General features: G+C 41.5%; 1 protein-coding gene across 1 annotated transcript in view; it reads left to right on the top strand.

The window, feature by feature from the left end:
• The window catches only part of LOC128736040 (CUGBP Elav-like family member 4), a 170177-nt gene that overhangs the window by 148302 nt on the left and 5347 nt on the right, over positions 1-16528 (top strand). The window contains exons 4-7 of the mRNA XM_053830523.1: positions 2060-2300; positions 2373-2522; positions 2607-2717; positions 15923-16000. Of these exons, the coding sequence (XP_053686498.1) occupies positions 2060-2300; positions 2373-2522; positions 2607-2717; positions 15923-16000 (580 nt within the window). The remainder of the gene's footprint in view (positions 1-2059; positions 2301-2372; positions 2523-2606; positions 2718-15922; positions 16001-16528) is intronic.

Raw genomic sequence — 16528 nt, 5'->3', positions numbered from 1 at the left:
AAGATTGTAGATTGCATTCAGTTCTACAAATGTTTCATACATCACTTTTATCAAATTTGCTTCTATAAGGCAGTACAGCCGACTGAGCGCAAGTGGGTGTATTTGAGCGCACCAAATTTACTTTAAAATAATATTCTCCATAGTTTCTCCATCGTATATGGTTTTCTTCCAAAACATGGAAGGGTTTACATTAATAAATACAATTCTGATGTAAAAATCAATTTTTTTAATGTAATTTACATCCGGGATATTTCTGCTGCTTTATGTCTAAAACCAACTTTTAAGATTATTCAACAAGTATTACGTGAAAACGTGACGTGATGGACATTTTTTATTATTTTTTCTGAATTCAGTGGACAAAAATCTATAGGAATCAGTTGAAAAATCCTATGCAGTTTTTTTGATGCAGACCTGTGTAATCTGCTGCGAAGTCTGTCAATAAAGAAGGGTCAAGTTCTTAAGGACGATTATACCTATGGCTTGGCTTTGCTTTTTCAGGGAACGTGTGTTCACGACGTTAGCGAAGAACCGGTCGTCTATGAGAACGTGTTCAATCTGGTTTATTGTACGTAGGTTAGGTGATCCGTTGTGGGAAAAAGGAGCTTCGCATCACCGGGCCTCGAGAAGCTGCAAAGTTTATACATTATTGGCCATCCTCGCTCTAGTCTGTGTGCAGGCTACGTGGTCCTGTAACCGGTCTATACATTTCTTCCCTACCGACCAGGGCGATCATATCTCCGACGATGATCTTGATGAACTTTCGTACGTTACCTCCAGCCTCGCGTAGAACGGTTTGTCCTCATCGTCCAGTCTACCCTCATAACCGGACATAACAAACTTCCCCCAGAGTTATGATGCCGAATTTATAGGGTCGGTCGGTCGCTACCGATGAATTTCAGTGATCCGCAATTCCAAATACTGAGTTCGTCGATCTTGTTTCGCCGCCTTGCAAAGTAAAGCAAAACCTCTCCCAAGTAATGAGAATTTCATCGCTTCGGTCGCTGGTGACTATTCCGATTCGTATTTGCTTGAATGTTTATTTAACAGTTTGGTTTTGGTAAGTTGGCTTACAAGGGCCTCACTACCGAGTTCCGCAATGGAGCTTCCCGCTTGACTTTAGTACCGAAACAACACGTTTCATAATTCACCTAGACTGCACACGCTCACTAAAATGAGGAGTCAATGTTCCACCTTGCAGTAGTATCCTTTCCTAGGAAGTAGAATAGGAGTTGCTGTATAAGAGTATTTATTTTATGCCTACAAGTATTTGAGGCACTACCGATGCACATATAATTATATAATTTATTGTATCTAATTTAGTACTTACTACATTTAGATTAAATTAGCCGAGCACAAGCTGAATATGGGATATTCATTATTTTGAAAACTATCCTTTTTTTATTCTATATTTGAGACGTTTTCAGCCTGCGGCTGGTTCGCCTTAAACAAATATCCTTATCAAATGAACTATTTCCTTATAAATAAAAACCAAAGTACTTAATAAATAAATAAATAAATAATAATAAATAAATAATAAATAATGATAAATAAATAATTACTATACCTAAAACTGATTGATTTTCGTTATGGCCATTGAAAACCTCAACCATTTTAGGAAAATCCAGCGAATAGCGGAGCGTAATATGTCCCTGAAAGATATATTTTTGTGCACTTAGCTAGAATTTACCTTCATGTTGCCAGTTTTTACTGCGCCCCACCGTTAAACGATGAGAACATTATGAAAGTGAACATGTCTGCCATAAAAGTCATAAACGTTAATTCGTAATCATCGTCAAACGTATCGTCTGTCATGACACACTATTAATCTTTTCTAGAAAAATAAATACACACCTAGCCAGCTGAAGTGGTTCGCATTTTTCTATTATGACTTTCTTTGTTGTTACACAATTCTGTGCCACAATCGGGCACATAAATTTTGTTGCAATGTTTAGCCGCACTTAAACAGACGATGATTTATACAACCGAATTAAAATCCGACCACCATGGATGATTTATGAAATTAACACGCCTATTTTTTTGTTTCCATTCCTCTTCGCAGGGAGCGTCCTCTAGCTTAGTGGTGAAGTTTGCGGACACCGAGAAAGAGAGGCAACTCCGTCGTATGCAGCAAATGGCCGGTCATATGAACCTGCTTTCCCCGTTCGTCTTCAACCAGTTCGGACCGTACGGTGCCTACGCACAACAACAACAAGCAGCACTGATGGCCGCGGCCACCGCACAAGGAACCTACATCAACCCCATGGCTGCCCTCGCAACACAAATACCTCATGCGTTAAACGGTGGGTACCAGCTGGCAGTTCCATGTGAACCATCGGCGACCACTGATTGTCACGTTTCTTCACGTCCACCAGGTTCTGGACAACCCGTGAACGGTACCATCCCATCGCTACCATCACCAACGATGCCAACATTCAACATGGCAGCACAAACCCCCAACGGTCAGCCAGCCGGTTCCGAGGCAGCGGTTTACACGAATGGAATTCCTCAAACCTACCCAGGGCGTAAGTAATCTCCAGTTCCCGTTGAACTGCCGTTGCCTAGCCATTTCTTTACTTCCTCAAAATCACAGTAATGTATTGATTCAGCTATTTACATAGATGCGCTACATCTGTCGATACCAGCTCAAGGACTTCCAAATGGGGATGCCGCCCTACCGCACGCAGCCTATCCTGGCATCCAACCCTACCCGGGTGTCGGTAAGTGCATATTTTCCTACTCAATACGGTCAGTTTAAGCTAGTCTTCTGCACCCTTTTCTCGTATATACATATGTATATTTAATAATAGCTACAATAGAGCAGTGTTTTTCCACGTACTATACATATTGTATATTTTTTATTTACTTATTTTTTCTGTTACGCGTCGTCGTCCAATCGTTCATTGTTTATGTGTCGATGTTTATTATTACTCTTTTGCTATATACATACATTTCTGTGAAATTTTTTAATGAAAAAAATAGAACAGCAACTACAACTAAATTAAACACTCGAAAGGCGCTCGCTGTTTTCCGCTGTTATGTTCGAATTAGTCTTTGTTTTGTTGTTTGGAGACTATTCTCTGACACTTTCACTCACGCTAATTAAACATCAGTGTGGTTTCTTATTTTTGCCTCGACGAAGCGAAACCAAACTGCTTTCGTGCAAAAGACGCATCACGAGACTAGCGCTTTTCGTTTTTAATTACCTATCCTTTTTATATATCGTATCATTAACTGCTGTCTCCTGATGGTCCAATCTCCTAAATAACGATCGGAATGAGAAAACGATCAGATAATCCCACAGACAACAAGAACATTCAACTGGCCCCAATCCTTCTTATAAGCAAGCAGACGACGTTCCGAGCTTAAAAATCGATGCTTTGAATTGAACAGCGCACTCGAGCTCGGAAAATCATCACGTCCCATTCCTTAATTACTTTCTATATTTCGTTTTACCGCTATTTTTATCCCATTTCTTCGAAAACAATTGAGAAAGCAATGAATGGCATCATATCACATAGCACAAGTATTGACCGAGGAAGGGGTCAGCCGGTGTACGGCGCCGACTGAACATTATTGGTCACGATTTCTCTGTAGTGGCCAGTAGAGGTGGTGAGTTTCGAACAATTTATTCACATTAAATAGCTGTTAAACAGTTAAAGTGCTACGCTTTGCTGCGAATATATTGGCCAATTTACCTTAACTTTATGAGTAATGTTGAATTTTGTTCGAATCCCTAATAATACTTTGGAACGGAAATGGTCACAAAGGCAAAGCATTTAGTCTTGCATAAGAGCTTATAGGTACCGACTGACCATAACGATAACAGCCAAACTAACTAATGGTCAGCCTTTCAGCTTGGTACAGCTAAAATTCGTTACCTTCAGTAAAGCGCATCTTATCCAGAAATATTTGTCCAACAGAAATAATAACACCAAATTTCAACCACTCGATTACACCCAACAATATGACTTCAGTTACATCAAACAACTATCGGCACCTTTGAGCGGCGGCGCTGTATTGCTGATACGAAGCGACAGCCATCGAACGCAATTCGACTATGCCAGGACCATTTGTATACGTATATGGTGGCGTCTGCCGGGTCATTGTCGTCGTCCACCGTCGTCGCCATCACTTCGATGCCTGCCGGTACCATCGAAAGTCAAACGAATGACATCCAATATTTGCCCTTGACAAATAGAGTGTGTCCGATTGTTGTCCGGCTAACTGCTTCAGACCAAACACACTCCGAGTGCCGAGCAATTTTCCCAAACGAGTTTTGCGCTACTTCGAGTGCTATAAATTCATGTTCAACATTTTTGTTAAACGTCATTGACTCGGAATGGTCTGGCTGTGACGAATTGAAGGAAAATATGCTATGCCTGATGGGGCTGCTCCGACCGGATCGACCGGATTGGTTTCGTTTGCAAAAGTCAGTGTCCGGCGGGCGAGGAAAATGCATAACATACATTGAGAGGCGTGTTCGTAACAGCAGCAACCGTACCGAGCGGATGCCATGCGTGGAAGACATTTTTGACATTCAGAACGTAAGCCGGACGTGTCATAGAGTAGGTGAGGGTTATAATCCAGCTTTGCTTACTGAAGAGATTCGGGCGTAACAGTATTTTACGGGAAAAACAAGACTTGTTTGCGTAAAAAATGCGTGCTTGAAAACCAGTGTTTATTTTTTATGCAATCTATACTAATATTTGAAAAATTTTAGGGTTATCAAATTGAAATTAAGACATTTGCTTTCAGTTTCCCCGTTCAGATACATATCGTACAAATGGAATTAAACTTCACAAAAATTGAAAACAAAGGGTGTTAAAATCAAAATTTGGTCAGCAAGAATCAAGGGTAGCAAGCAAGCAAGCAAGGGAAAATTGATTAAATCTTCTATTAAAAATACAGAAAACATATTCAGCTATGTTTCCAAATGACCCCATTCGAATTTCCAGACCTTTCGTTTTAGCGTTCCAGACCTTTGCGTATAGCTACTTCATCCACTTTATTCGCCGCAAAATACCGGATTCTCTAAGCTACTTCTCGTTTCCAACTATGTTTCAGTCCATTCAAGTTTCGAATAACGTTGGTCAAATATTGCACGATTGGACGGAACAATGGAACATTTTTGGCGACATACCACATATCATTCCATGGCATTTTTTTCGTAATAAAAGGATGCCGTATCTGGCCAAAACAGCACGGATCAATCCTGTTGCTATAGCAAGACACACTAGTTCAATTAAATTTCCTGGTGGTTGGTTCTGGTTGTAATGAAAATGTCGGTTCCAATCCACAGACACGGATAACCTGCCAAATCAGGTATTTCTTAGCGAACTTTGACAGATCGATATATTTGAAAATATTACCGTGGTGCTCAGAAAACTATTTTATGATTTTATTCTTGATTTACTCTTGATCCATAACCATCCAATCGTACTCCGCCAACATCAGCGTCGTCAGCTTCCGCGTTCGTGATTCGGTTGTCATGTTTTATTTATCGTTGTAATTCGAAGTTTCAGTTCACTTACTTCTAACATCATGGAACCAGGGTGACTCGTGCTGTATAAACAATTTCTCTCTATTGTGCTCGGTCCTGGACTATTAGTCACCAATTCGTTGAGCACGTCGCCACACGCAAGTCGGTTTCAACCTGGTCGACCCATCTAGCACGTTGGGCCCCTTTATTCTTGGTGCCGGGGGTTCTTGAAGAGAACGGTTTTCACTGCACGGTCGTCCGGCATACTTGCGACGTGGCCGGGCCACCGTAGTCTCTCAACGTTCGACAGGTGTACGATGGGAATCTCTCTAAGTAGTGCCTGTAACTCGTAATTCATACGCCTATACCACTCTTCGCTTTCCGCTTGTACTCCAACAAAAATCGTGTCTCCAGTGTACGAAGAAAAGATTAGCTCTGCTTATAGTGGAGCTCCTTCTGCGCAAGATGAGTGGTCGTAAGAGAAAACAGTATTTAGGCATCGTTTGAAGGGAGAGGAAACGGTTGCACAGAAAATGAAATGTTCGTTGTGACTCACAACTTCTAAACGGATCTAAAAGCGGCTTTCGACCATGAAGTATTTTTTCGTAAATTGTTGCGAACGGGAGCATGAAGCAGATTGAATTGGTTTCCATCCTATCTAACTGGAAGAACGCTGCATGTCAAGTACGACCAATGCTTCCCTTCACCATTTTTTAATATGTTTGGTGTTCCACAGGGGAGCAATTTGGGACCAGTTTTGTTCGTCATTTTCTTTAACGATGTTTCATTTTCGCTTGATTAGAAATGCGAACTTATTTACTCTAATGATTTGAAAATCTACGTAATGATATGCTGTATCGAGGACTGCCACAATTTGCAAATATCCAAATGTTGCTAAACATGTTCGTTAACTAAAAAACTCCTTATCAGTATCGTAAAATGCAACGTTATGCCCTTTAATCGTTATACATATCTGATTATCTTTGATTATCATATCGACGGTACTATTCTCAACCGAAAGGATCATATAACAGATCCTTGAAGTCGACCAAATTTTATTCGTAACACCCTTTATCCAAAACTAAATTCAGTCTCCATCCGCAGTATCATCATTCGCCAAGCGAGCCTGTGCGGCGTACATGTGTAGGTGTATGGCCGGTTACTTAGAGTGCATGCTTCTGTCGAGTGTCGATCGCACGTAAAATAGATAGAGACGAGTCCGGTGCAGGAAAGACCCTGCGTTCGAATGTATTAAATTCCTGCGTTTTAAACCATCCAACCTATTTCGCAGCCGATCTGCCTTCTACGAAATGGGGTGGAAACGAATTTCATGTATTAAAATAGATTGAAATTGAATGTTTGATATTACAACAAAATGAAAATTTATGCAATGTACGTTCTTTCTATGCAAACATTTGCAGTGTTAGACGTGTGAGCATTTCGTCAGTTTGTTTGGTGAGTCGGTTGTATTACATCCAAGCATCGTCGCTATCGTCATCGTGCAAGGAATGCTTTGTGTGTGAAACAAAAATAAATATCAGCTTTACAGTGACATGCATGTCATTATCAGTGGGGCATCTTTGCTACCATTCTCCAGAAATAAGTTTGACTGGACCGATTAATTTCATTTTTTATTATTACTATTAAAATGTATAAGACTGATATGATCAATGCAAAAAATATATAACATTTATTTCCGTGAAACACCATTAATGATGTCAATCTATGACGACCTCTAGTGCTGAAAAAGTACCACCCTATGGCCCTTCTGCCCCCGCTACTGGCAATGAAATATAATTAATATTTCAATTACACCACATTGATTCGGGCAACCCATACTTTCGTACTCTGGAGATTCTGGCTTCTCTCAGCAAATAAATTTCGTAGCGAAATTCCACAAACACGCTGATGAATAAATTTTGCCTTCCCTTTCATCTTCGTCTACAAAACGAAGCCGAACTAGTGCGGGACTTCGCCTTCTGCAAAATCGTTACAAATTTGTTTATCCTTCGAAATTTCGTAGCCTGCCGTCGGCGCGGCAGCACCAGCTGAAGAGCGCAAACATTTAATTCTATTAGCAATGCCTTCATCAATATTTGCAACTTTTCGGCGGTAGCGTTGGAGACCACGGATTTGCGGCGAAACCTTGCAACGAAGACCAACTTTTCCCGAATAAGAGGGCTTGCCGCTTTTCTCCACAGTCAGTCTAGTGCCCGAAGTAAAGGGACGAGGAATCACATTTAATTTACTTCCGGCTCATTGAAATTCACCGAAAATGACAACAAATCTGCTGTCGGATTTTCCAACCATCCTCGCCGCCTGGTTGGTCGGTTAGCTGAGCTACCTTACTCTGCTCAGGATAGAGCATAAACGAGCGAGTCTGGAAATATAGGAAAACTAATTCGGAGTGCTTGTTTTAAGCACAATTTAAAATTTTGTACATTTAAATGTCGTCAACAATTTTATTTATATCCCGGTGAAATCGAGGTGAGAGGTCTACTCCCGTTAGCCTGGAAGACGAAGTGGCACAAGAGAGAACAATTTTATCTTTCTTTCGAGTGCATGGGAAATGTGGAATAAATTTTGTATTAAACTGGCTGCTGGTTTCAGGATTGTATTAATAATTTCGAAGTCTTTCACTAAATACATGAACATTTGGTCTCTTAGGCATGCAAACTTATTGGGATCTCGGTAAACTTTTTAGTGTTTACTCAAAAGAGTTTCGTTATTATAGTTTGACACTCTATCCAAATGCTGAATAACGGGATTCCCAATTCAAAAATATGTTCAACCTACTAATTCACTAATATTTTATTTTGAACTATAATATATTCCTATTTTTATATTTTATCTTCGATTGCAACTATTTAGATCAAGAGAAAACTATAACAAAACTACCAGGTGTATCAATCCCGCTTCCCTTTGGGTTGTTCCAGTGAAGCTGGAGAAAGGGGGATTGTTATTTACAGGAAAAGTTGGTACGTTGAGAGGTCTCATTGTTACGTTTGCTGCTAGTTGCTGAATGGAAGCAACAGTGAAAAAATACCTACAACAAACTTGGCTTGACTCTGATTCGAACCGAAACGCAACGCCGGCCGTAGCAGGAACAAAAAATGCAGGCTGGCAGTAGAGACATACTGCTTTTCATCGAAATAAAACAGGATCTAGTGCATCTCAACTGGGAGCATCCTCCTCTGCCTGACCAGTTGAGTAGAAAGTTTTACTGCAGCAGAACCCGAGCTAAACGCAATTAAACTTTGTTATTTGTTTTCGGGTGAGAAAGTTTATATTTTTAATGAAACATGACTCGCCCAGTGGTACTCACGTTGGGCACTGTCCCCGAGATCTGCTGGTGAGAAAAACTTGAGACTTACAATGGATGGACTATCCACTTGCTGAATTCTGACCCTGGAGAGTTGTAACAATACCGATTCGGTCTGATTGCATTTGGTGGCAATGGTGGTTACATGGGGGAACGAACGAACTCATTGGTAGACGGGGGGTTAATTTGGAAGAGATCGTCCAAGAGAGAAGTTTGCAGTACTGACATGTCAACTGTACTGCACTAACTAGCTGCAATTAGAAATGTTGGAAATTTGAATCAGCCAAGTTCAGTTGCAATTGGAAGTACGACTGTATCAGAGCTTTTACATTGAGAGAAGAATCGAAAATTATGTTCATGGGTGACCGGTACTAGTTTTGTCTCGTTAGAGCAGATGTCTAAGTTTTGAATGTGGAAAATATCGCTCAGATTGCCTCTTAAATATGGAACAAAACTTTTATTTGCGCGCCGAGTTCACAGTGATATTATTATCTTCTGTTGGGGAAGAATAAATGTATGCGAAAAATGTAGATTCAGACAAACTCAGGAAAATTCTTGATATTAGGTCAAAAATATAGACTTAATGAAGCTGAGAGTCGAACTCACAGCTCTCAATCTCTAGTCGAGTGTGTTGTTATCCTAATGGACGACAAGACCTATCTCACCAACGACTGGCAGGGCATTTCCTAAGTTACTCCCCCATGAAGCAAGTGTGCTTCGAGGTGAAGCTTATTTCACACACCAAGTTCCCCAAGAAGGTGCTGCTGTGACTGACAATCAGCGAGAAGGGGATTTTAGACTCGATTATCCGGGTGAAAAGAAAACATTTCTTTTAAATAATCTATTTTAAACACAAATGTCAGAACTTTCACGTAAGATAATGATTTTCATAACAAATACTGATTCACCTCCCTAAAGGTATAAAATTCCTTTCCTATATATTTTTATCAGCGAGTATTGCAGATAATGATATAAATTTTTAATTTTTAAATTGTTGTGTGGTATGATTCCTAATTCATCATCATCATCAACATCATCAACATCAAAATAATCATTTTACTTACTTACTTATTCAGCCGAGAGCCGGGGTGGCTCTTGCCGTATCAAGAATTCCTCTCCATTGTACTCGGTCCTGGGCTACTCTCGATACACGATACACGCAAGTCGGCTTCAACCTGGTCGAGCCATCTAGCACGTTGAGCCCCTCTATTGCTGGTGCCGGTGGGGTTCTTAAAGAGAACCGATTTCACTACACAGTCGTCCGGCATCCTTGCGACGTGACCGGCCCACCGTAGTCTCCCAACTTTCGCCAGGTGTACGATAGGAATCTCTCCAAGCAGTGCCTGTAGCTCGTGGTTCATACGTCTCCGCCACTCTCTGCTTTCCGTTTGTACTACGCCAAAAATAGTCAGCAACACCTTTCGTTCGAGAACGGCAAGGGGTCGTATGTCTTCCGTAAGTAAAGTTACTGTCTCAAGTCCGTAGAGGACTACCGGTCTGATTAGCGTTTTGTACATCGTTAGCTTTGTGCGGCGGCGTATGCTCCTTGATCGAAACGTCTTGCGAAGGGAAAAGTAGGCTCGATTTCCAGCTTGAATGCGTCGTTGGATCTCCTTACTCGTATTATTGTCGGCGGTGACCAGAGATCCCAAATATACGAACTCATCAACCACTTCCAGTTTATCGTCGTCAATAGTCACTGTCCGTGGGAGTCAAACGTTACTATCTCGGGAGCCTCTTCCTACCATATATTTGGTTTTCAACGCATTAATTTGCAACCCTATCCTCCTAACCTCCGTTTTTAGTCTGGCGTAGATTACCTCCGCCGTCCCACGGTTTTTAGTAATGATGTCGAGGTCGTCTGCAAAGGCTAGGAGTTGGCTACTCTTACTGAAGATCGTTCCCCTCGTTTCAATGCCCGCTCGCCGGATCACACCTTCAATAGCGATATTGAATAACATACAGGACAGCCCATCCCCTTGCCGTAACCCTCTGCGCGATTCGAAAGGGCTTGAGAGTGTCCCCGAAACGCGCACGTAGCACATCACTCGTTCCAGAGTAGCTTTGATCAGCCGCGTCAGTTTGTCCGGAAAACCGTACTCGTGCATTATCTGCCATAGCTGTTCGCGTTCAACGGTATGGTATGCTGCTCTGAAATCCACGAAAATTAGCGGTTCTTGGCCATTTTTGAAGAGTTCTGCCAGGAGTCGATCCTTCCCGGCGGCTCTATTATTCTTCAACAGACCGATTTCTCGTCGGATCTCTTCGAGATCGGGAGCCGGTACGCTGTTGTCGTTTGTAGATACTCCGAGGTTAACTTCCATTGCGTCTCCTGCTGCTATATCGCCGTTGAGGTGTTCATTGAAGAACTGCTTCCACCTGTCGACCACCTCGCGCTCGTTTGTGATAAGATCCCCTCCCTCGTCCCTACACATCAGGATTTGGTGTGTGGGCCTTGCGAGTTTGGTTCACCTTCTCATAAAACTTGCGGGTATCATTAGCCCGGAATAGTTGTTCAAGCTCCTCACGATCTCTGTCCTCCTTCTGGCGCTTTTTCCTTCTCAGGATCGTGGTCAACTCATTCCTCGCTCGTCGATACTTGGCCAAATTCTCTCTCGTGGATATGCTCAGATAGTTTTCCCAAGCTCTTTTTTTCCTCTCTATCGCTTCTTGGCATTCCCCGTCAAACCAATCATTTCGCGCACTCGAGGTTTCCACACCTAGCACCGCGGTTGCGGCCTCGTTGACGGCCGAGCGTATCCTACTCTATCCGTTTTCGAGGGTCGAAGCATCTAGCTCCACAGAAGAAGGCAGAGCTTCATCTAGTACGCGCGCGTAGTTTTCGGCAGTCCGCGGGTTGTCTAGTTGCCGAATATTTAGCCGAGGAGGGCGACTTTGTCGCGAGGTATAAACCGTCGATAGTTTTGAGCGCACATGTACTGCTACTAGGTAGTGGTCCGAGTCAATATCCGCACTCCGTACGGAGCGTACGTTGGTGATGTTCGAGAAAAACCGGCCCTCGATGAGAATATGGTCGATTTAGTTCGAGGTTCGTTGGTCAGGTGATCTCCAGGTGGCCTTGTGGATATCTTTGTGAGGAAAGAAGGTGCTTTTGATCACCAAACCTCGGGAAGCCGCAAAACTGATGCATCGCTGGCCGTTATCGTTCGTGTCGGTGTGCAGGCTATGGGGCCCGATCACCGGTCTATACATTGCTTCCCTGCCGATTTGGGCGTTCATATCCCCGATGACGATCTTGTTGTCCCGTGGTGAACCCTTCCTTCTCGTCGTCGGGTCTACCTTCGTGTGAGCAATGCACGTTTATGATGGTGTAGTTGAAGAAACGGCCTTTTATCCTCAACACGCACAACCTCTCGTTGATCGCCTTCCAATCCATTACGCGATCCTGCATTTTGCCCAACACTACGAAGCCCGTTCCCCGCACGTTGGTAGCTCCACCACTCTGGAAAAATCGGGCTCTGCCGCCACGGATCCTCCACACCTTCTTGCCCTTACGACAGATCTCCTGCAGTGCCACGATGCCAAACTTTCGGGGTTCTAGCTGATCGAGCAGCACCCTATCGCCACCAACGAAATTTAGCGATCTGCAGTTCCAGGTACCAAGTCTTCATTCCATGTCCTTATTTCGTCGCCTTGGTCCATGCCGAATATTCCGAGAAGATATTTCTTGACTCTTGTTGTAAGTTTTTTGTTGTTTAGATAGGTAGCCGTACTAGGGCTTACGCTACCGAGTCTTGTGATCTCGAAATAATCATCATCCTCAACAAAATCATCATCATCGTCATGATGATCTCCATCATGTAAACAAACCACTAATACAGTCACACACTAGCAACTCTTATAGTTTGACCGCCCGTGAGTTGCCCGCGATTGTTCTAGATCAACTGAAATTGCTCAAAGAACCATCAGAATGATGCTTGAGAGTGACAGATCATTCTCAGTGTGCATTTTCTGGTGATCTAATACTTTGTGATGATCAATAGCAAAGCTGACCGTGCCCATGCAGGTCAATTTAGTAGGGAAAGAAATGTTAGTCCGACACTTGCTGCTACTAGAGACCGAGGAATCCTCTGCATCATCCACAAGTGTCACAGCAAGGAGTGGTTGTTAATGGAAAGGAATTGATCTGGATCCACCGAGGCAGGTGGTGTGATCACTGTCATTCGAGATCGCGTACGATTTGAGGACGTGTTTGGTTACGTGGCCTTTGCGAAACGGGTAGCGGAGATCCGATATACCGATTTAAGAAAATAAAACCATGAGAAATCAGTTTACCGCACCGAAAATTATGTGTTATCAACATATTCGATTCGTTAAAAATCGCGCGCGGGCAGTAATTAAATACCGATAGACATTTGTTGCTATGCACGAAAGCCGTCCTGAGACAAACGTGTCTATTTAGCAATTACCTCGAAAACTATGACTACACGAGATACCTTTGTAAACGTTCGGTTAGCAAATGCGCCATTGCTAAGTGCGCTCAAATGAATTCAAAATGACCTTCAGAACAACCGCAGTCCGAAAAATGCAACGAGCGAGACACGAGAGCAAATGATGCTAAATTGCCATACGAATTGATGCTCAGTATGTAAGCACCGGTTCTATGAGACTAACCTGGATATTCGAAAGTTTTCTTGTAAAACCAGTAATTACGAAAGTTAAAATCAAAAATACACCTTTTTATACATTCAATATAATGGTATTGGTACTACGTAATCAACCATAATTCGAAAATTTATATCGAAAAAATATCATGCACATGCAAGATTTTCGGTGGCTCGAAAACCTCGTGACAAACTTGAATTAATTATACCTGAAATCCAACATAGTCTCCAAGTTGATAAGTATTTGCTCCTATCAACGCTAATATGCAGAGATATAGCGCACTACACGCGTTGGACAGTAAAATAGACTTCGAATTGGACATAAAATAACAGTTTATTTGAAATTGGATCCCAAATTTTAAATTAGGTTTGGAATTGTATCTATTTTACATAATAACTTACTTACTGGTAAAAATATCGGCCGGATAAACTAAATTCTCTAAACTTCCGGGTTACAGCTTGAGATTTTTACTGTTTTAAAATAAATCTTTTAGAGAAAGTGGGGCACGTACCCCAGTGTGCTACAGCCTGAAAACACCACTACCATCCAATGCACAGAAATAAAAATTTATGAACCCCGAAAAAACGCATCAATAAACATCGCAATCCGTTATAACAAAATAACAAAAACTTGTTGCCACCATTCGGTGGATTCAAAATAAAAGTGTTTTTTTTTTTGAGACTGTAACTATAATAAAATTTTCTCCGTGAAGGCAGAAAAACAACGAATTTCTAAATAACAAAGAAACAAATAATTTTGAAGCAAACTATCATAGCCATTGTCTTGCACAGAAAGTGCCATACATTCCCTAGAAAAATTAACAAGCAGAACCGTCCCGCGGTATGACCTGTAAAACATAACAGACAAAACATGCCGTCCCAAATACCAAGCGCCATGAAGTAGCAGTAGATTCGTGTGCTCTAACGTAGACCATAAGCTGTAGTCTGCCAGGAGCATAATTCACGTAGTAAAAACCAATTGCCTAAAAGTATTGTTAAATGAAATGGAAAATTTGTAACCGTAAACAGAACGCGAACTCGGAAAGGCAAACGAGGAAGCAAAAATAAAAATCCCAGAGCCACATAACATGGAAAACTATAGCGAAACTATATACCTTTGGACTAGCATAGAATCAACGTCCAGGCGACGAGGGTGACAATATGCCAGAAGCTCCAATAGTACTATCGTATAGTATATAATAATACAGCACCGGTCAACCATGATAAACGAGCAAATGTTGGTGATGGCGGCTGGCGACGTCGGCAGATTATTCTACTGCCAGAACAGACGGTGAAAAAAACAAGATCATAACTTCTTGTACAAAAGAGAACCAATATTGGTTCAGAAATGGTCTCCCGGTCTTGGCGGAAAACAAGCTGAAAACAAATCGAGTGGCGAGGTTCACACAGCCAGATAATAATATCGATCGGGGTGAATAAATCTTGCCTAACGGCAGTAGGAATCCTAGCGAGTTGGGGTTGAAAATGAAAAGAAGTATAAAACAAGGCAAAGCCAAAGTACCTTCCCTCCCACTTAACCTACATTGGGGTTTTTTCCGACGGAGTGATCGTTATCTTTAACTCTATCCTTTTATTGGTTTGAATTGTTTGTTTATAAGATAGGAGTAATTTTTTTGACATTTTAGGTTTGCTGCTTAGAAGTATACAATGAGATTTGAGCATAGCATAGTCCCATTGTTTTTTCGATTCAATTATTTAATACGTATTCTTCAAATAAATCCAACGGTTAGATTAAACGTCAAAACACAGGTGCATAAGCATTTTGCACGCTACTCAAATTTATAACAACACTATAAAACAGCTTTTCAGCTGCAGCATCGTTATTCAAAAAGCGCATTCAACAATATCGAATTCATACCGATATATAATAACCAATCTTGAGAATTTCTCTTTTAAGTTCACACCATAATACAACAAACCAAGGTCAACCCCGCAACGAGTGATGCCATAAATTGCTTTCTTCGATGAAAAATAGTTCCAATATTTTCTTTCCACTATATTTCGATTCGTTTTCGCTCGAATCGAAGCGCAACCTTCTCGATTTTCACAATGAGCAACCCATGTCGTTTGCCACTGTCGAACCTCAACTTATAAGCATTATTTACGACACAAGGATAATATATAGCGTAACATTTTTCCAGAGCCGTACTCCTCGTTTCAACTCAAAATATTTTAGTTTGTCGCTAGCAATGTGTTGATTAAACTTCTTCATTTCCTCTTCCACTCAGGTAGACTGCTAAACACGCTAGAGCAATTAAGAAAAAGTCCTTTACTCCATAGCTAACCGTAGATCTATCACCAAACAAAACAGCGACAATTATTGTTTAGTAATCAACGAAAAATGCTTAAGTGTCTCCATCACCAGACCCCGATACATCCTTACTCCTCTGTCCTCTTTTTCTACTTTTTTCTATTTCCTCACTGTGTGTTGTTGATGTATATTTGTTTTTGATTGTAAATTTGTAAATTTAACAGCCTACCCAGCCGTATACGGACAATTTCCGCAAGCCATACCACAACCAATAGCCGCCATTGCACCAGCACAACGTGAAGGTAAGCATCGCCAACAATCTGCAACAACAGACCATGCATCCTCCAACCAAGACTACTCGATACAAGTCGGTTCTGACAGAGAAGCCTGCCGATTGCCTCTGTCCGGATCTATTTTGTGTGTGGGTTCGGACCATGAACAACTATTGCGACGCTGTATCCGATTCCGTTTCTGTTGACGCCATCTTTATCGTAGAAATGTATAAATTTTTGTGTTTCGTTACTTTTCTGCATCTTGTGGTTTATGTTCTGGTGTTTTGTAATTGTTTTAATCTTTTGATAAACATTCTTCTTTCGTGGTTATCGGTTGTAAGGACTTTGTTTTGATTTAAAATTTGACGAGTTCTTTTTTAACCACAACCTTTTTTACTATTTGAGTACGGTTTACTGCATAATAAAACAACACACGCCCTTGCATCGAAGAGCAAGAAACAGAAATAGTTGGTATGAATTGTCAGCTTAAAACATTCACACTTACACATATTGCGCACGTACATATTGGGACTTGTTAGCTTTATATGGTGCCGGATA

Source organism: Sabethes cyaneus, chromosome 2 (genome assembly GCF_943734655.1).
Source record: "Sabethes cyaneus chromosome 2, idSabCyanKW18_F2, whole genome shotgun sequence".
Lineage (NCBI taxonomy): Eukaryota > Metazoa > Arthropoda > Insecta > Diptera > Culicidae > Sabethes > Sabethes cyaneus.
Note: the sequence above shows the minus strand (reverse complement) of the source record. Positions and strands in the feature narration are given on the sequence as shown.